Source organism: Geospiza fortis, unplaced genomic scaffold (genome assembly GCF_000277835.1).
Source record: "Geospiza fortis unplaced genomic scaffold, GeoFor_1.0 scaffold317, whole genome shotgun sequence".
Classification (NCBI taxonomy): Eukaryota; Metazoa; Chordata; class Aves; order Passeriformes; family Thraupidae; genus Geospiza; species Geospiza fortis.
Window position 1 is genome coordinate 1,297,606 of NW_005054398.1, and position 20,246 is coordinate 1,317,851.

Below are 20,246 nucleotides of genomic sequence, written 5' to 3' on the forward strand. Positions count from 1 at the left end.
CATTCAAGGATTGAAGAGCAGATATTTGTCACAAAATTCTTGATTAGGACAACCAGCAATGGCACCAGCTTGAGCTAACTTGACTCTTGAGCAAAGGCACTCAGGCTATAATTCAGTAAAATGCTGAGGCGGAGAGGGGGATAATGAAGCATAGCTGAAAAGTTGTAGTATTTTTTTCATCTTCATGTGTGATTTACAAGGTTTTGGTTGCTTGTGTCTGCTAGTTCCATGGTTTCCAGTGGATTTGACACTGTCAGTTTGGTTGTACACAGTGTTATGAGCAGAGCTGGCTTATTTCTGCAGCCAGAGCCATCAGATGTGTGGTGTGGGCAAGGGAAAGGGTTTGGTACAGGTAGGTCAGGTTATGGTTTTGATGGGAGAGTAACTGAATATAGGGAAACACAGAACTGTAGGGCTGGCCACACTCTTGAAAAGGAATGTCAAATCTTTCTGTGCAGTGAGACCATAAAGCCAGATTTTTTGTGTGTGAAACCTGTCTGTGCAGCAAGTAGTCAGAAACAGAATGTTATACCCATTTCTGAGACCCAGAGTCCTGGCTGTATTGTCCTGACTCTTCTACCAAACATAAGTTATGAGTATCCCTTAAATATTTAGGGTGTCACTTCTTGATTTATTTTCTTTAAAGCAGGCTCTTCCAGCCTTTTCTTTACTTTTAAGTAGTTAAAACAAGTATTCAAAGGGAAAAAAGGTTTAAATACCTGCTGCACTTGGCTCTCTCCCACAGGCTCTGCTGTCTTGAGCGTGCCCTCCACACCCCTGTCAGGCACTGGCATTTGCAAGGCTGTTTCTTGAGCTCCTTGTTCCCTCACTGCCCTTTCTCACCAATGTTTTCCCCTTTGTCACCAATGATTTCCCAGAGGTGCCATCAGTTTGGCTGCTGCACTCAGCTGTGTCCTGTGCTGGGTCTGTTGGATCTGTCTGGATCCAGCTGTGTGTGCAGCCAAAACTTCTGCCACAGACACCCAGTACAGACAGCATCCTGCTCTGCCTAAACCCCTTCCGTTTTCTGTTAGCTTATGCATGTTGATGACAATCTAGTTTTGGAATCATCCTTGATTGCGCTGGGAGGCTGTCCCAGGAAATCAGTAATGATCTCCTAGAAGCAAATTGATTTTTCATGTTGTTCAAATGCAGGTCAGTAAGACAGCTCAGTGGGTTTGTGTGTGTCTGTTGGCCATTGAGCTGAGAAAGGTGAGCACTTTATGTGTGTGTGAAAGTAGCAGAGTGTAAAATGGCATGAGCAGGATCAGGACTGGGAGAAGAGTGTGAGGGCTTTGCTTTCTGCACTGTGCCAGGAAAAGGCAGCTCTCTGAAATGGCCTGGGGTGGGTGCTGGACTGCTGTCACTCAGGGTCCCTTCATGCACGTGTGGCCTGTGCCTGGAGTGCCCTGTGGAGCACAGCCCAGCCATTGCCTTGCTCTGCCTTGCAGACCTCAGCCCAGCAGGCCCTGATGGGGACCATCAACAGCAGCATGCACGCCGTGCAGCAGGCACAGGCCGACCTCAGCGAGGTGGACAACCTGCCACCCCTGGGGCAGGACATGGTGAGTTCTGGGCACACAGCAATGGCCTTTGGGCTTTTGGGTTGTTCACAGAGCAGTTTAGTCATTGTCCCCAGATCTAAAGTGATACTGCTAAAGCTTTTAATATGGGGTGAAAATGTTGTGTTCTGTTCAAAGAATTCATGAACAGTGGTCCACCTCACTGGTCCACCAGGACACCAGGGAACTGATTAGAGAATCAGTCTCCTGACACCAGATGTAGCAGACTTCATAATCCTGCCTGGAGTGCTCTTGTTTTGTGGGCATATGTGCAGTTAAACACAAACTGTGGGCAGTGTTAATGGTGGGACTTACTGCCTCTCAGAAGCATGGAAAATGAGAACAAAACATGATTCTGTTGTTCATGATCCAAGTTAGGGCAGGAGGACAGAGCCCCAGAGGGTCATTGCTTATGGGGGACTGTCAGTCAAGAGTGTTTAGCCTTTGTTATGGCATTTACCTTAAAAGGGCAGCTGTTGAAATGTGAGAGCAAATCTGTAATGAATGAATCAGCAGAAGAAAATGCTTGCATTCATATTTCACTTAAGGGCCTGCTGCTTGTCTTCTGTTTCACTTTTAAAAATTCACAAAGGAATGGGATATGTACCTGGTATCTTACCTTACAGAACCTCACTGCAGTCCTTAATTCTTCTTTTCATTATTGTTCTTCAGGCATCACGAGTATGGGTTCAGAACAAGGTTGATGAATCAAAACATGAAATACACTCTCAGGTTGATGCAATCACTGCAGGAACTGCATCTGTTGTTAACCTTACAGCAGGTAAATTTCAATGGGAAGGATTTCCTTGCTGTCTCCTCACTATTTGTCAATCTAAGTCAAGAAACATGAACTGACTATGGGGCAGCTGCCGAAAATTTTCTTTAAAACATGTCAGTAGCTAAGTGCACTGATGTGTGGAACAAACTTGTTGTCCCTCCCAGCACAGTTTTTTCTGTCTTCAGTTTCTCTAAAGGTGTAACAGTCAATGAAGACAAAATGTAGCTGGCTTATCCCACAGAGCAGAGTGTTTGCAAGGTTGCTACAAGAAAGCATCATTGATCTGGCAGTTGTTAAGGAGAGATTCTGTTTTTATTGACAGTGGGTTTTTCTTCAGCAAATGACAGGTTGAGAGAGCTGTGAGTGGCTTAAAGGAGACAAGACTGTATTGCCTTAGGTTATTCTAGTATTGAAGGATGCTGAAACTGTGGACTTCCCAGCAAATTGCATTGAATGAAGAAACATTCTATTAGAGGATAGATTATTGCAGAAGAAGTGTAGAAATGAGAAAGTTTAGAGCAATCTAATGTTTTTTTAAGTGGCACGTTACTTAATAGACATTGCTTGGCTGTCTTGAAATGTCTCTTTTATCTCTCACCAGAGTGTAGCTTGTTTGTTGTAGCTGCTGCTTTTCCCTTTTAGCCACTAAAGCATTCTGATCATGGAAAAACATTTGCTCTGCAGGGGACCCAGTTGACACTGATTACACTGCTGTGGGATGTGCAATTACAACCATCTCCTCCAACCTCACTGAGATGTCCAAAGGTGTGAAACTGCTCGCTGCTCTCATGGATGACGAAGTTGGAAGTGGAGAAGACCTCCTGAAAGCTGCTCGAACCTTGGCCAGTGCTGTCTCAGACCTGCTGAAGGCTGTGCAACCTACATCAGGAGAGGTGAGCAAAGAAAAACTTCTCAGGTTCCCCCTTTTTGGCCATATTGCCTGCACACTAATGCACAAGTTCCTTGAGGAAATATAAAATGCAGTTTCTGTGAATTAATGCATTTCACTGTTACCTCTTCCCAGCCTCGCCAGACAGTTCTGACTGCAGCTGGGAGCATTGGACAGGCCAGTGGGGAGCTGCTGAGACAAATTGGGGAGAATGAGACAGATGAAAGGTTCCAGGTAATGAGGGGATTGTTTGTCACTGTCAGAACTGTGCACTTTTGTAATGAGGAGGTCCCTGCATAAAACCAAGCTGCTCAGCGTGGTTAGAAAATGCTGAAGGTTCTCTATGCTAATTGAATCCATTTTGAAGTTGATTTTAATTACACAATTATTGTATTTGCTGGGAATGCCGTGGCAAAGGCAGGACTGATGAATCTGACTCCATGTTCTCAGAAGCCTAATTTATTACTTTATTATACTATATTATATTAAAGAATACTATACTAAACTATACTAAAGAATACAGAAGGGATACTTACTGAATGCTAAAAAGATAATAATGAAAACTCGTGACTCTGGAAAGAGTCCTGACACAGCTTGGCCCTGATTGGCCACAGAGTGAAAACAACTCACAGCAGAATCCAATGGAACAATCTCCTGTGGGTAAACAATCTCCAAACACATTCCAAAGCAGCAAAACACAGGGAGAAGCAAATGAGAAAATAATTGTTTTCCCTTTCTCTGAGGCTCCTCAGCTTCCCAGGAGAAAAATCCTGGGTGAAGGGATTTTTTCAGAGAATGTCAATGTCACACACAATCACAGAATGCTGATTTCATAGAAACCCCTTCTTCTCTTGTGCATCATACAGGTGCTTCATGGAGAGCTTTTTGCACTGTATTTCTTGTCATTAAATATAATGGGGTTTATGTAAGTGTTTGCTGTGTCTGTCTGTATACATGTAAACATGTAGAAGTTAATAAAATCTTTTGGTAAACTGAGTAGAGAAAAAAGCTGTATTGCAAACAGAATTTCTTTAAGATGAAAAGTAGCATCAATTACAAAATCATTAATGCCTTATTAAGTGTTTGCTGTTACCAGTGCTCTTAAATCCTCTGTAAAAAACATGTGTGGATTTTCTCACTGAATGCCAAGGACATGTTTGCAGCAGAAGCAAGGGAAGGCACTTTTCAGCAGACCTCTGGAGTGTACTGTGTGCAAGGTGCCTGCCTGTTAATACAACTTACAGGCCATTTTCACCCTTCATCCAGCAGTGAATCTGTGAACTTCATCAGAGTTCTCATTTGTATTCCTAGCTGAATATATGCATTACAACTCTTGTCTAAGAGAGAATGTAAGCATTCTTATCAGTGTTATGGAGTGTTGGAGATAGTGGGTAAGGAAAGGGATGGTTTATCATATCTAAAAGCAAAACAAAAAGTAGTGGATTTGGTTTTTGAAATGGAAGATTTTCCGCCTGCTGTGATGCTGAAATTATAAAGAAGTGTATTGGAAGTATTTCCTTTACTGGAAAACCAGGTCATTTTAACATTAGAGGGGTTAGGAAGACTCCATCCTACTAAAAAACTGAAGTATATGGATGGAATTTAAGTTGGGAAATGGGAAGAAATTATTGTCACTTAGTGACTGCAGGAACTAACACCTGAGTGTGTTTTCCTGTCACAGACTGACTTTTCCTTTTACTTTACCAGGATGTCCTGATGAGTTTGGCCAAAGCTGTTGCCAACGCTGCTGCCATGCTGGTGCTGAAGGCCAAGAACGTGGCCCAGGTGGCTGAGGACACAGTCCTGCAGAACAGGGTCATTGCTGCTGCCACCCAGTGCGCACTGTCCACTTCCCAGCTTGTGGCGTGTGCCAAGGTGAGGCAGGGCTGTCGGTCGAGGGCCAAAGCCTCTGTCCAGGGGGTGCTGCTGTGTGTCCCCAATGCCTTGAGCATGGACTGTTAGGCAACAAACCTTTGCTGAGTGCTCTGGGTGCTGTCCCCATGCAGGTGGTGAGCCCCACCATCAGCTCCCCGGTGTGCCAGGAGCAGCTGATCGAGGCGGGGAAGCTGGTGGACCGCTCCGTGGAGAACTGCGTGCGGGCGTGCCAGGCAGCCACGGATGACAGCGAGCTGCTGAAGCAGGTCAGCGCCGCCGCCAGCATCGTGAGCCAGGCCCTGCACGACCTCCTGCAGCACGTGCGGCAGTTCGCCAGCAGGGGGGAGCCCATCGGCCGCTACGACCAGGCCACCGACACCATCATGTGTGTCACCGAGAGCATCTTCAGCTCCATGGGGGACGCTGGTGAGTGCCCCGAGCAGCACGGGCTCACCACGGTTTGTGACCGTGTTCGCAGGGCTCTGAGGATGAGGGAAGAGATGAGGATTTGACTCCATGTTTTAGAAGGCTTGATTTATTATTTTATTATATATATTATATTAAAACTATGCTAAAAGAATAGAAGAAAGGATTTCATCAGAAGGATGAAAGGATTTCATTCACTCCTCATTCATTCTTTCTTAAGAATAGAAAAAAGAAAGAATCATAACAAAAGCTTCTGTCTCGGGCACAGAGTCTGAGGCAGGTGACTGGGATTGGCCATTAATTAGAAACAACCACGTGAGACCAATCACAGATGCACCTGTTGCATTACACAGCAGCAGATAACCATTGGTTACATTTTGTTCCTGAGGCCTCTCAGCTTCTCAGGAGAAAAAATCATAAGGAAAGGATTTTTCATAAAATATGATAGCTACAACGGTTCACATGTCAAGAAAATAAAAATCCTTCTTCTCTGTTTTCTGCTTCTAAGCTAGTGCTGTTGCCATGGGTAGTGATCCAGCCCATAATATAAATCAGCAGTATGCACATAGCTGTGTGCTAGGTGGATTAAATATTCAGTGAAAACAATCAAAACCATGCTAAAGGAACACTATAATATTTTGTGTTTTCTGCCACTGCTTCACTTCACAGTATTGTATGGCAGTTTCTCATCTCCAAATAAGAAGACAGGCACCTGGGCAAATCCTGCACAGTGATTGGTGTTACTATGCATAGATTTTGTTCTAGGTTTTTAAACTTACATCTGCTTTTTCTTCTGAGACGTTTCTAAAAAGTGCAACTTCTAAAACAGGAAACAAGATGGTTTTGGCTGAAACCATCTTAATGGTGCTAAGTGTTTTCTGACAAAGTTCTCAGTTTATGTTAGACAAAAGATAATTCCCCAGAAACACAGGAAGAAGATGGGTGATTTTTATTGAAGGAGTGAAATCTTGGCTGTGATTTGAAAGCCAAGTTGTTAGTTTTTGCTGGGACAGGAGTTTCCTTGAACTATATATTCAAAATTACCTAAAACTACTGATTGTGTGTTTTTGTCTTACAATCTAGATTGCAAATACTACACTTTTATCTCCGCTGTAGTGATTTCTGTCATTTATATTGGGGTCCAAGATTTGTTTATGAAACTTTCAAGTTATATGTGTATATACATGCGTGTCATTTTCAAGTGAAAAAATACTTCAGCAAATGGAAGTTAAATTTTTACCTTGTGAAACGGTGCTGAGTTTTGAAAGCAAGTGTGCAGTGCAGAGAGGAGCAGGTGAAGATGGGGCTGTGCATTTTCCATTCCCTGTGCTCCCAGGTGAGATGGTGCGGCAGGCCCGGGTGCTGGCGCAGGCCACCTCGGATCTCGTCAATGCCATGAGGTCTGATGCAGAGGCTGAGATTGACATGGAGAACTCCAAGAAGCTCCTGGCTGCTGCAAAGCTCCTGGCAGACTCCACAGCCCGCATGGTGGAAGCTGCAAAGGTACCAGGGAAATGAGCTGTCAGCTTAAAATTGTAATGCTGTGCACAAGGAAGAGAGGGTGTGTGGGATTTATAAATAGCATCTGGCTGTTTATCCAGTTTCTCTTATCCTGTAAAAGTTCAGCATTTAATGACTTACCACATTCCAAAAACCAATTTATTAGCTACCTGGATTTTTTTGGTTTTAAAAGATCATCTTGCACTGCTTCTGCTTTCCTGTGTGCATAGGGTCATGGCTCAAGCCATGTGGGGCAGTTACCACCAGCCCTGAGCCCTGCTATGGTGCAGGGCCTTGCACCAGTGCAAATGGAGCAACAGAACCACAGCAATCTCTTCCTGGAGTTATTACACAGCAACTCCCCTCTGCCTGAGAAACAGTTTCCTTCACCTGGGGAATCTTGCCTGTGTTGTTCCCTTCCACATCCTTCCCTCCTTGTTTTTACAAGAAACACAAATAGCACAACTTTTCTTCCCTTTCTATTTCAGTCTGCTAGGGAGGAATTGAATTTTTGAACTGTTTCCCAGATCCTGCACTGAAATGATTTTTACAGCAGCAGGGCCAGCCATTCTTGCTGGGACTGCAAAAGGCCTGTGTGCCTGGCTGCCTGTCCTTGGCTTTCTAGTATTTTCTGACTTCAAGTGGAGATGATCTACTGTGTCAAACTTCAAATTTTGGACTGCAATTACTGAAAGACATACTGAATGGGGATTTTTTTTTTCAAAAACCTATATTCATACAAGTGCATTATTTCAGATCAAAGGAGAAGCAGTTAAAAAAGGCTTTTTCCCCAAGCACCTGAAGTGGTATATGAAGCAAATGTTCAGCTTTCTTCCTCTAAGTACCAGACATAGTAACAGCCTTCCACTAGAAACAGACTTTCTAAAGTTTTGTAATACTTCAGTGTTCTTCCAACTTCCTTATGATAGTTTAAGGAAAATGAATGCTGATGTAGCAGATGCTGTCTGAACTTAAGTCTTGATGCTCATCCTCATTTTCTCCAGTCATTTTTACTCAGACTTACAGTTTTTGCTTGGACCTTTTGTGCAGGGAGCTGCAGCCAATCCTGAAAATGAAGATCAGCAGCAGCGTCTGAGGGAAGCAGCAGAGGGACTGCGGGTTGCTACAAATGCTGCTGCACAGAATGCCATCAAGAAGAAAATTGTCAACAGATTGGAGGTTGGAAACCATGTAGTGAAAATGCTAAGCAGAGAATGACAGTGCTGTAAGCTCAGTTCCAGAGTACAAGCTTAGAATTAGACATGGCAGTATATCATAACATAGTCCTCAGAAAATTGAGTAACTTGTATCACAGATGTGGTAAAGTGGTGTAAGGATTTGACTCAGAAGGTATTTGATGGCGGCTTAGCCCTAAAATGAAAGAGCTGAGCTGAAATGGCTTCACTGCTGTGTTAATTTATCTCTCTGGTGTGCCATTTACACACAGTACCTCTTGGTGCCTTTACTAGGATATAGAATTCCAGATGAATTTCTGTACAAAGTTAGTTGGATCACAGCATGTCCAATTAAACTGGGAAATTAATCAGAGTCAAGAAGCTGAAATGGAAGTAAAAAGATACATCCTATCTAGTGGCCCAGCCAAGGAGAAAAGCAATTTAGTAAGGATAAAATACCATGGGAGTTTGTTTTGTGGGCAAAGTTTGATCTTCACATTCTCAACTAAAGTGAAGAAAAGACAGATTGAAAAAAGAAACTTTTCATAGTTCCTAGTTTGCAACTGTGATTTTTGCATTAGTCTGATTCTAATGCAGTAAGGTGACCATGTTCCAGAAATACATCAAGTTCCTGTGTCTGTCTAGAAGTAAATATCAGGAGTACTTTAGGAAATAAAGGCTGATGTCTGTAATTTCCAAATTGCATTCAAGAAAGAGTATTTAATATGTTTTGCTGTTATAACATATACTGCCTTACAAAGGAGTAAAATATGTAATAAACTTCATGCTTGCTTCTATTTAGTGGGCCAGTTAGTATTGTTTCAATATAGTATTCAATTACAACACATTGAAGTACCTTGGATAAACTGTTGAATTTTTATTTTTGTAATAGGGAGAGGTTGATAATAACATATGAAGATTTTCTTCAGAATGCTTTTAGACTCAGAAATAGCAGTATTTGGTACCTCTGTGTCATTGTAGGATCTTTGCTTTTGCCATAGAGCAGTCTCAGCAGAAATTGGCTCCCTTGAGTCCTGGGTCAGAGGTAGCAGTGCAGCACTGTGGGGGCTTTGCTGTTTCCTCTGGCCATCGTAGGAACTCTTTGTTTAGACCATTTCTGCTGTTTGCAGTTCACTTATCTTCCTCCTGTTCAAACCTAAGCTGTGAAAGAATCAGGGCATAGAATGCTTCTAAGTCTGCCTTTTTCTTTATTGGCAAATCAGAGATGGATAACAGTATTCAAATAATTATCACCTTGAGAGAAGAGCAATGATGGTCAGTTGAGGTTTCCTTAAGGCAAATCAAATTAAGGGATAAAATGTATTAATTTGTCAATGTTGTTACTGTCAAGGTTACCTATAGTAATGTGTGTTCCATCCTCTGAACTACTCACTTTTAGCGCTGATTTAACTTTCTTTTTCTCCAAAGATTGCAGCTAAACAAGCTGCAGCTGCTGCTACTCAGACTATTGCAGCTTCTCAGAATGCAGCTGTTTCCAATAAGAACACAGCAGCCCACCAGCAACTTGTGCAGAGCTGCAAGGTAAGCACAGCACAGCCCATGACAAAGAACTCTTGAGCAATGCTTTTTGGGGAACTGATGAGGATCACCAATCAATAATGAAATCAATAATTATTTCTTACATAAAACATCTATAAAAAAGTCTTATTGTATACTAGTTTGGTTCCATGCATCCTAAATTAATTCTATGACAGCACAGAAGTAATTTACTCAGGAATACTGCAGCTGTCTTCAAGGGGAGTGGGAAGGGTGCTTGTTTTATTTTCAGAGGATTTTGAGTTTTTATTTTTTTACTGAAAATCTTTTCCCTTTGTCCATTTTAGACTGTTGCAGACCACATTCCTCAGCTGGTGCAGGGTGTAAGAGGAAGTCAAGCTCAGGCAGAAGACCTCAGTGCTCAGCTTGCTTTAATCAATTCCAGCCAGAATTTCCTTCAGGTGAAGTGAACCAATCATTGCAGTAGATGTAAAAAGCTTTTTTTTAGTGCTGTATGTTTTCATTTGTGATAAATAACCAGTCAACTGTTAAGAACCATGTAAAGAAGTTCACTGCTATGAGCCATAGGCAGGCAGAATTTCATTCCTCAGGTTAGGTGGCCAAAATCCATTGTAGCTATGGAGAGTGAGACCTGCTGACATTGAGGTTAAAAGTAACAAGAAAAAAGTATGTTTATGAAGAAGAAACATTCATTGCTGTACACTTGTCTTCTGGGTTAGAATTTAAAGTACAAAATAGAGAGAATTTAGCATCTTTCTAAGTAGAGGTCTGAGTCTGAATACGTGGCAGGCTGTGGTAACATTTTTAAGCAAGGTAAACTTAGTGTTGCAGCAACAGGTTTCAGAATTCCTCAGAAACAAAAGGGAATACTAGCATGGTTTTTTAGATATTAGCCTGCATAATAGATCTAGATTGATGGTTTGGGAAAAACACAAAATTTGACTGTGTGCTTTTTCTGTAACATCTTAAAATAGAAAGATAGAGTATTGAGTATTGATAACAAAACTATGGGCTTATTGTTAACATTACAGGAAACAACACCAGAAACCAATTCTCTGTGTAATGGCATGGTCATTATTGGCATCAGTTAGTCTTACCTTAAATGTGATGGCTGCTAGCAGGTTTTTATGGGCCTGTGTAGGCAGAGGGATCACCAACCATCTTCTCACTCTAAGTATTTGCTTTATGATTCCCTCTGGAGTCATTCACATGATTGATCCATCTCCCCTGTGGCTGTATGTGTGTACAGTGGTAATGGTGAGAATCAGCAAAGGTTTTTAGTTGTATCAGCAGTAATCCCTGTGTAGAAGCATTGTTTGAATTACAATTTTAATTTCATAGAATTTTGGCAGAGGTTAATATTTAGAAACTTAGAGAGAAATTTGCCATCTCTGCCACCTTGAGCTGATTGTACCACATGAATGGTGAGTGGCAAAATTTCACATTTCAGTGTTTTTAAGTAGTGTACATGAGTATTCAAAGGCCTCAGGCAGACATTGGAACCAGTGGAGTAGTCATTGTCCCAGTAAAGCACAGATGAGTCCTGCTGCAGAGGGCTTGGAAATGTGACAGAATTCTGACAGGATGTTCCAGCTTAGGGAGCAGGAATGTGCTAGTCATTAAAGAAAAATCTAGAAACCTCATGAGTGTGTGAATGGAGGAAGCAGTTTTATTGAATTCTTCTTTAAAGAAAATGAGCTGGTAAAACTAATTGTGTTCACTGTTGTTCTTTGAACAGCCTGGAAGTAAAATGGTGGCATCTGCTAAAGCTGCTGTCCCCACAGTGACTGACCAAGCAGCAGCAATGCAGCTCAGTCAGTGTGCAAAGAATCTTGCTACCAGCTTAGCTGAGCTGAGAACTGCCTCCCAGAAGGTAGGTAAATAAATACTGCTTTTAATCAGCTAAAACAAGAGGACTTCTTGTCCCCCCCGAGGCAGTGCTCCCCCTCTCACTGCTGAATTTTGTGCACAACTTGCTCTGACTCCCAGGTGGCCTCTGTGTCATGAGAGAAAGGGGAGGGAGAAGTGACAAGGAAGCTGAAAAAGCTTGTGCTGCCCTTTCCATCCCAGCCAAATGGGAGCAGAGTATACAGAGCAGCACACCAGGACTCTGAGCTGCTGTTACATTCAGGGGAGAGCAGGGAAAAGGGAACACATCTCGTGCCACACCAAACCAGTGAGAGCCCAGCTACAGCTCTGCTGTGCTGTAATTGTGAACTGGAATCACCATCTGTATAACTCAGGGAAGCAGATGCTCTGTGTTTCACACACAGCTTTCTAAACTATGTGGGGCTTAAAAAATGCAAGTGGAAAGTCTGATCTTTTTTGTGTGTGTACACTGAGGCCTGAAACCAGGACTGTAGCATTGAGGTGGCCACAGCAGAGCTAATGCTACAATTTCCATCTCACACTGGTGAGAGTGGGCTGCCACATCAGGGAGTCCCTGGGATTTTGGTCGTGATGCCCAGTGAGGCCGCTGTCCAAGGGGAAGTGCAGAGTGCCACAGTTTCTTTCTCAGTCCCTGGGCTGCCTGCTGTGAAGGGACATGCACACAGGGCAAGTGCACCTCATTCCCCTGGTGCCTCTTAGCAGGGTGTTGTTGTCTTCACAGACTGAAAATATTGTTCAGGAGTTTGGAATCCATGATGTAAAACCCTTAGAGGGCTCACAATGGCCTCTAAAGTAGGAAGAGAAATAATATGGGAGGGGAGATTAGATCTGAAGCATTTACTGTTTCTGACAGTTGCATACAGCTGCTAACACTGTACTGATCTGGTTTCTGAACAGGCTCATGAAGCTTGTGGCCCAATGGAAATTGATTCTGCTTTGAATACAGTCCAGACACTCAAAAATGAACTGCAGGATGCGAAGATGGCAGCTGTGGATGGACAGTTAAAACCTCTCCCAGGAGAAACTGTAATTGAGGAAGGATGTTCTTCATTTAAAAACAAACAAAGTTAGCTGTTAAAAACTTAAATATTAGAGGCAAAACAAGTCATGAAGCTTTGGATAATGATCATGCTGATAGGATTTTGCACTGATTCTCTTAAAATTGTGTATGTTACTGCTACAGCAACAGTATGTTCTGTAGTAGAGTTACTCATAGGATTGTAGGGCCTCCTCTATTGTACAAATTACAGTTTGGTAACAATAATGTTTTGGTCTTGTCAAAAAGATTTTTTTTTCAATAGTGACAATGATGAGAACTCAGGACAGCCAGTTCTAGTAGGCTTAGAAAATGAAATGGCTTATTTGGGGGGGGGGGGGGGAGGGGGGGAAAGCCATTCCTTGGATGAAGGTATTTATTTCCATTGCTAATTGTAAAATAGTTTTATTGTTCACACTGCCTATAATATGTTAATTTACTTCATCCTGAGTGGGGAAAATGTGTTAGTCAGATTTCAGAGAAACTGTGTTTGTGTTCAGTAGCTGAGGTGAAAGTTTAGGTTTTTGTGGAATGAGGAGTTTTTCAGTACTATTTAAAACAAAGTGTATTTTTATTGAGCTTAAACTAAGTGATTTGTCCTTTGCAATTTTTTACAGCTCGAGAAATGCACTCAGGACCTGGGGAGCACATCCAAAGCAGTGGGTTCTTCCATGGCCCAGTTGTTAACTTGTGCTGCTCAGGGCAACGAGCACTACACAGGTACTGCTTTATCCATAATGGCTCTGAAACCTCTGCTGTCCATCACCTTGAGGAAAGGTTTTCTTGTCACAGACTACTTAGATAAAGAAATGACTTCATTTTTTATAGTGCTGATAGTGAATTGTGGTAAGTTATGAAGAATTGAGTGTGACTCACACTTCATAAAAGAACAGTGGTGCAATCTGCTCTGTCTTTAATCAGAATAGATTGGGACATCTGTTGTTTTTGTAAATATGTGCCACTGAAACTGTGAAAGGCTGAAATAAAATGTATTGCATTTTAAAGGTCAGTGCCACTGGAAATGTTGCTATGTCCCTCAGAAGGTTTAAAGGGTGCCTTGGATATGTTTTAAAGCTACAGGGTGCAAACATAGTGGGGACAGCTTGGTGACATTCAGAACTGCATCTCTTCCTAGGTGTTACCAGTTCATGTACAATGCAGCTGCTCTGGCTGATTCATTGAGCACATTTGCATAGTTTGAGGTGAAGCCAATAGGAAACCTGGGCACACAGATTCTACAGTTTATTTTTGTACCTGTACTTTTAGTTTAGAAGCAAAAATGCCTTAATAAGAAAAATGCTCTACAGGAGGGACAAAAGCTTACTTGTAGATGTTAACATGTTCTGTGTCCTTATTCCTGTTAGAAATGAAAGCTGTTGTTGCAAATGCTCCCATAAGATTTTTTGTCTAATATTACTGATAAAATGCATTATGGCAATTACCACTTCATTGGTTATAATTGCATCTGGGCTCTAGAACTTAGAGCTGCTTTCATTTGAAGCAGATGGAATTTCATCAAGACAGCTCATGTTTCTGTCACATAGTTGTGCACAAGTAGGCACCAGGTATCAGGCAAGGGAGCACAGATACTTGCAGCTGATAATGAATAGCTAAATCTAGGAGCTCTTATCATCAGGTTGTAGGAAACCCTACAGAGCAATGAGTTCCTTTTCAATAATTTCATAAATAGAAGAAGGAGACCATTATTCACATAGTCCTATGGCTTAGCACTGGAGTTGATTGATGTCCTTTAGCAGAAGGTAATTTTATTACATCCTTTCTGTGACTTCATTCAGTTATTTTTATATGTTTTTACTCACAGTGATGTTAGATTATATCAAGTTGTATCATTCCTAATAATCTCTTTTTTGGTTGCTTGAAGTTAAACTGTTGTTGTGCTGTGGCTCTGAATTCCTGTACACCATTCTTGCAGACATTCACTTCCCCCATAGCTTGGAGTATGAGTTTTTCCTCATCTTCAGGTTTTAGCTTTTCTTCTTTTTCAGTGCCTCACTAGGATGTAGTCACTGGTATGGAGAGCTGTGCCCAGAATGTGGTCTTTGGGCTATAACATTTAATTTATGGCTTCACTACAAGCATTTCAATAAGCAAATGATTCTGTGCATTTCAAATTTGTTCCTGTTAGAAGATTTTCTTTTAAGTTGCATTTGCAGTGTTACTTTGCAATGGGATCATTACCTGCAAGATCATGTCATGAAAAACAAAGATTGTCTTTAAAGGCACTAATAAAATCCTTGGTGCAATGTGACCACAGGAGTTGCTGCCAGAGAAACTGCTCAGGCCTTGAAGACGTTGGCTCAGGCAGCACGAGGGGTTGCAGCGTCTACCAGTGACCCTGTGGCAGCCCATGCCATGCTGGATTCAGCCAGGGATGTCATGGAAGGCTCTGCCATGCTGATCCAGGAGGCCAAGCAGGCCCTGGCTGCCCCAGGGGATGCAGACAGTCAGCAGAGATTAGCCCAGGTAAGCTGGGACTTGAGCAGCTGTGCATGAGTTGTCAAACATGCAGTGAATTTACTCCAAACCAGCACTGAATAAGGAGAGAGAATGGCAGAAAATAAGGCTGATAGATATTTCAACTTTCTGTTCCTTTCAACAGCTCTCAGACAATAACATCTTGCCTAGGTTAAACAATGCAGGTGGTATAAAGTATGGTATTTTAGTCATCTCTTAGAAAAATATACAAAGATGCAGCTCTGTGCTTTTACTTACAACATATGTGAGGAGACTGCTTGACTGCAAAAGTGAGACAGCCATTAAACTGGTAATTTTCAAAGAAAAGCTCTTTCTCCATGTTACATTCAAAAAAGGAGTGCATGTTTTCTTCATGTGTGGCACCACTATGTTTGAATTCTTTAGGAGTGACAGGTTAATTTTTTACTGATTTGAAAAGTTCTAGAATTGGCCTGCATTGTAAATAATTTCTTATGAAGATATCTTTGTTTTAATCAGATCTTTGTAAAAAGTGGCATGCAACGAATTTCTGTGATTAGTCTACAGATAACTTCAGGGGATTCCCTTATCTGCAGTGCTGCAGCCTTTATCACAGGTGCCAGGAGCAGTTGTGGGGCTGCCCTGCCAACACCATCCTGTCCCATGCATGAGCCTAAATCAAGATTGCAGGGCAACAAACTGAGAAAGATGCAAGCCTCAAAAATGTTCCTGTAAGGGTCAGAATGTAGGAATTGCTGGCTGTGGAGTAGAGGCTGTGCCTCCCATTGATGAGCACTTAAACCTCTCAGTGTGACTGTGTTCACCTGTGTGTTGTAGGTGGCCAAAGCGGTGTCTCACTCCTTGAATAACTGTGTGAATTGTCTGCCTGGACAAAAGGATGTGGATGTGGCCCTAAAGAGCATTGGGGAATCCAGCAAGAAGCTCCTGGTTGATTCGGTAAGATGGCTTTTCATGTGCAAATAGATGTTAGAAAACTGAACAGCAGATCTGAGTTCCTCATGTGTCAAATCATTATTTAGTAAATGAGCCCTAAGTGTAGTTCATTTAAGCTGTGTTTAAGTTTATGCACCTTTGGGCAGCTGCTATTTAGACTGAAATACCATTTTTGTAGTTTTATGGGCAAGGTGAAATGTGTCTGTGACTTGTGAAGGCAATATTAAAATGGTCATAGATTGATATTAACTTTTTGGCTTTGAAAATGGCAAGTTATGACTTAACATTCTGAAGAATATGAAAATTAGAAAATTACAGTTCATTTCCCACCTAGAAGTGATCAGTTTACTTGAAGGAGCATTGTGATCTGTCAAAAAATGCTTGGTCATTTTGTGTAAAGAATAGAATTGTTACTTTGTTTAACTGCATTCATGTCAACAAACCCTTTTTGCATTGGTAATTTGCCAGAAGGTTATAATATTTGAACAGCTTTTTTTTCTGCATTTATCACTGACCTTGCTATCCTGTGAATGAAGGAGGAATTGTGTTTTGATATCTTTGTGCAATGCCTTTTGATAAAACCAGGGAGGTTTTTAGCAAACTGGTTTACTAGAGAGAGTTCAGAGTAATTTTGAAGAGCTGCCAATATTTGTGTCCCTTGAAAAGCTTACAGACTTGTCTGTCCCTTGAAAGAAACAGCAGGACACAAGTTGCTGGACAGATTTCTGGTTGACAGCTGTCCCACAGTTCCAGCTCACTGCTCTGTTGCATTTGGGATTCTCAGCACGTGTTGAACTCTCCATGAAGGGCTGGTGTGATGTGACAGTAAAATACTGAGCTTTGTCTCTTGCAGCTACCTCCAAGTTCTAAGTCATTTCAAGAAGCTCAGAGTGAACTGAACCAGGCAGCAGCAGACCTGAATCAGTCAGCTGGAGAAGTTGTCCATGCTACACGGGGCCAAAGTGGGGAGCTGGCTGCAGCCTCTGGCAAATTCAGTGATGACTTTGATGAATTTCTTGATGCTGGTATTGAAATGGCTGGCCAAGCACAAGTAAGTCCTCGATCATGCTAACTGAGGGATAATCTTGGCCATAACCTCTGGCAGTGCAGCACACTGTTTATGCAGCACTACAGTGCAGCACAGCATGCTGCTGTGTGAGGAGATGTTTGTTGTGAGGGAGTCATCTGGAGCTGTTATCTGGAAAGCACAGGACTCGACATTTGCATCTTCCACAGGATGTTGGGATTTGTTTCTGTGTCCAGTGAGAAATACAACTTCATGCTCCTGTGTGCAGTTTGAGCTGCAAAGGTACAAAGGTGTGCTGAACCTGGGAGCTTGTGGAAAGGGCTGCTTCCTTTTGGTGGAACTACCATGGAGCATAAATTAGGTGAATGCTGTTCAAAATGTAGCACCTTTCTTTGCTACTTTTGAAATGCTTTAAGTAGATGGAGGAAATGATGCTTTGATATTGCTCCATGGTGCTGTGGACCTGCTAGAGTGGAGCAAGCACTTGAACAGGGCTGCCTAAAATGCCATCCTTGGATCTGACAGCAAGCACTTGGACTTGTGTTCAGTGATATAAAATCTGGCAGAGATCTACTCTGAGGAGCTCTAACAATCAGGAATGTTGTCACACATTGCTGAGCTCATTCCTGGTAGTTGGAGATACCACCTTCAGTTTATCTTAGTGGATACAGTCGTGCTGAGCTACAGTAATTGGTCATTTGGTAATGATTAAGCATAACAAATGTCAGCATATAAAAAGGAATTGTGTATCAGAAGAGATGGGAGGACTTGCAGAAAAAAGAATCTGCAGATGCTTTTACCCTGGTTAGTAGGAGGACCCTGCAAACTGAAGAAATGATTGCCAGAAAATGGCCAGAAGGGCCTGAATATGTCAGTCCTTGGAAGTCATTTATGAAAGATCTCTCTAGAGCAGATAACTCTGTAGATAGAATTGAGTAGAGATATCTGACAGTGGTTGGTGGTTTTTCTCCATCAGGACTTCATCATTCAGGTTCCAGATGTGTAAAGTGAGTTAGGCTCCATATACAGCTGACTCTGAAAGTGAGCAGTAGTGAGGTACCTGACTGTCTCTCTAGCTGTGGACCACACTGACTTTTAGAATGTTTTGTTTGAGGCAATTCAGTGAAGGCAGAGGCAGAAATAATGCTGCAAATGGCTGCTGATGACCTTGTTGCCCTTGTGAATTTGCTGACCCTGCTGACATGGGGGTGGTTATTATTCTGAATTATTAATGGATGATCTTTCAAATGAGGAGGTCTTCTGTGTGTAGTTATTTGGCCTGAACAGAAGCAATACCAGGTATTTTGGGTGAGTAGCAAAATGTAGGGGTAGGGAGGAAGTAGAAGGTAGTAAATATAGAGTAAAAGCTATTCTATCAGCTGAATATTATACAACCCCTTTACCTAAAACCATGAAGTGACTGTTCAAAAAATGGGTTCACTTCTGCTGATCATTGGCAGAAGAATCTAGTCACAGCTGTTTACTGTGAAGATGCAATACTTTTCTGTAATTGGATTTAAATACAGGTTTCCCTTTTCAAGCAACGTCTTAAAATGTACCAAAACATCCAAGTCAGAATGTTGAACCATTGTAAGCTTATAGAAAGTTATTTCATTGGGAAAGATGACTTCCTGGAGGATATTTTTGTGTGAGCAATCCCAGTGAGATGCTGGAGAAGCCTGTGGGCTGCACAAAGGGTGCCAGAGAGCCTACACTGACTGAATAATGTGAAGCAGTTGTGCCAGGCAGAGACACATAAGAGTCTTGTCAACAAAAGCATTGTTCAACAAGTAGGGAAGTTCCTCCATTGCTCATTTGTGAATACTACCACTGTTAGAAGCCAAGCTGTTTGTTGTAAGGGTCTTTTTCTGTTATGTAAGTGAAGCTAGAGGCACCTGTCTGGGTGAAGGATGGCTTGAGCCATCCTTCTCTGAGCTCACCTATGTCAGTGGTTCCAGGTGGATAAACAAACTGGGTTTCCATGTGTGCTTTTAGCACACTCTCTTGATTGCTGATTTTGTACTTAATGTTGTGCTGCTGTGGCTTTCCAGACTAAAGAGGACCAGATTCAAGTCATAGGTAACCTCAAGAGCATCTCAATGGCTTCCAGCAAGCTGTTACTGGCTGCCAAATCTCTGTCTGTTGATCCTGGAGCTCCTAATGCCAAGAACCTCTTAGCTGCAGCAGCAAGGTAAGGATGTGTTGCTTGCTTTGTTTTCCTGGGATATTTGCTTTTCTCTGTGGTATTTATATTGTGCTTATATATTCTTCTGCTATTGACAGTTAAGTGAGTGATTGGAACCTGCAGTTCTGTTTAAATGGAAGTAGGCCAGAGGAGAGTTGAGTAGTTCCTCAACTGGGCTAACTTGTTACCCTTGGTGGAAATAGGAACAGATTTTGAAGACTTGGCCTGGTTTCTGAAAGGAACCAGTGTATTTTACCTACTGTTTTCTCACCATCTGTGTTCTGCCAAGGCAATAGCTAACATTAAGCTTCTCAGTCCCTGAAAGAAAAGAAATGGAAAAATAATCTTATATAAAATGTGCTTAAAAATCATAGCTACCTATCACTAACAGTGTGTATGTGTGTGTGATCAGGAATGCTTGAAAGGGTTAGGTACTACATTTCTGCAGTGGAGCATACCCTTACTTTAAGGATTTTAAATCCACTCCCTGAGTAAAGGGCTCCTTAAGGACTCACACTACTTTACTTTGTTGTGTTTTGTTTAAAAAAATACATCTGTCTTGTCTTCCTGGAAATAAATAACATCTGTGAAAATTATAGATAACCAAAGACAGGCTGCTTAAAAGTGAAGGAGTCACATGAGATTTTGTTACTGCTGCAGCATCAAACTGCTCCAGATTTCTGCTGTAGGCTTGGAGCATTCCTGATTGGAGTGTAGAGGAATTTGACCCCAGTGAAATCCAGGTAGTTGTAAGTTCCTGCCAGGTTGGTATTGCCTCTGTGGAAGCATTTAATAGAAAAAGGGAGGTGAGCCAGGTCAAGCCTTGAGCTGTCCTGTGTGTGTGCTTGTGTGAGACCTTACACAGACACCACAGAGCCGTGGGAAGTTAATACTGCACCGGTTCTGGCTGTGTTTAAGGTGCTGAGGTGACACTTACTCCTTTCTCAGACCTGTGTTCTGGCTTGTGACAAGCTTGC

General features: G+C 42.1%; 1 protein-coding gene across 2 annotated transcripts in view; it reads left to right on the forward strand.

Moving 5' to 3' along the window:
* Positions 1-20,246, forward strand: part of TLN2 (talin 2) — a 137,972-nt gene that overhangs the window by 72,908 nt on the left and 44,818 nt on the right. For both annotated transcript variants that reach the window (XM_031061004.1, XM_031061005.1), the window contains 17 exons: positions 1,452-1,565; positions 2,235-2,343; positions 3,025-3,233; positions 3,365-3,463; positions 4,937-5,104; positions 5,236-5,530; positions 6,867-7,033; positions 8,081-8,209; positions 9,634-9,747; positions 10,050-10,163; positions 11,462-11,596; positions 12,511-12,639; positions 13,267-13,369; positions 14,925-15,133; positions 15,941-16,060; positions 16,911-17,108; positions 19,136-19,275. In XM_031061004.1, coding sequence (XP_030916864.1) covers positions 1,452-1,565; positions 2,235-2,343; positions 3,025-3,233; positions 3,365-3,463; positions 4,937-5,104; positions 5,236-5,530; positions 6,867-7,033; positions 8,081-8,209; positions 9,634-9,747; positions 10,050-10,163; positions 11,462-11,596; positions 12,511-12,639; positions 13,267-13,369; positions 14,925-15,133; positions 15,941-16,060; positions 16,911-17,108; positions 19,136-19,275 — 2,552 coding nt within the window. The remainder of the gene's footprint in view (positions 1-1,451; positions 1,566-2,234; positions 2,344-3,024; positions 3,234-3,364; positions 3,464-4,936; positions 5,105-5,235; positions 5,531-6,866; positions 7,034-8,080; positions 8,210-9,633; positions 9,748-10,049; positions 10,164-11,461; positions 11,597-12,510; positions 12,640-13,266; positions 13,370-14,924; positions 15,134-15,940; positions 16,061-16,910; positions 17,109-19,135; positions 19,276-20,246) is intronic.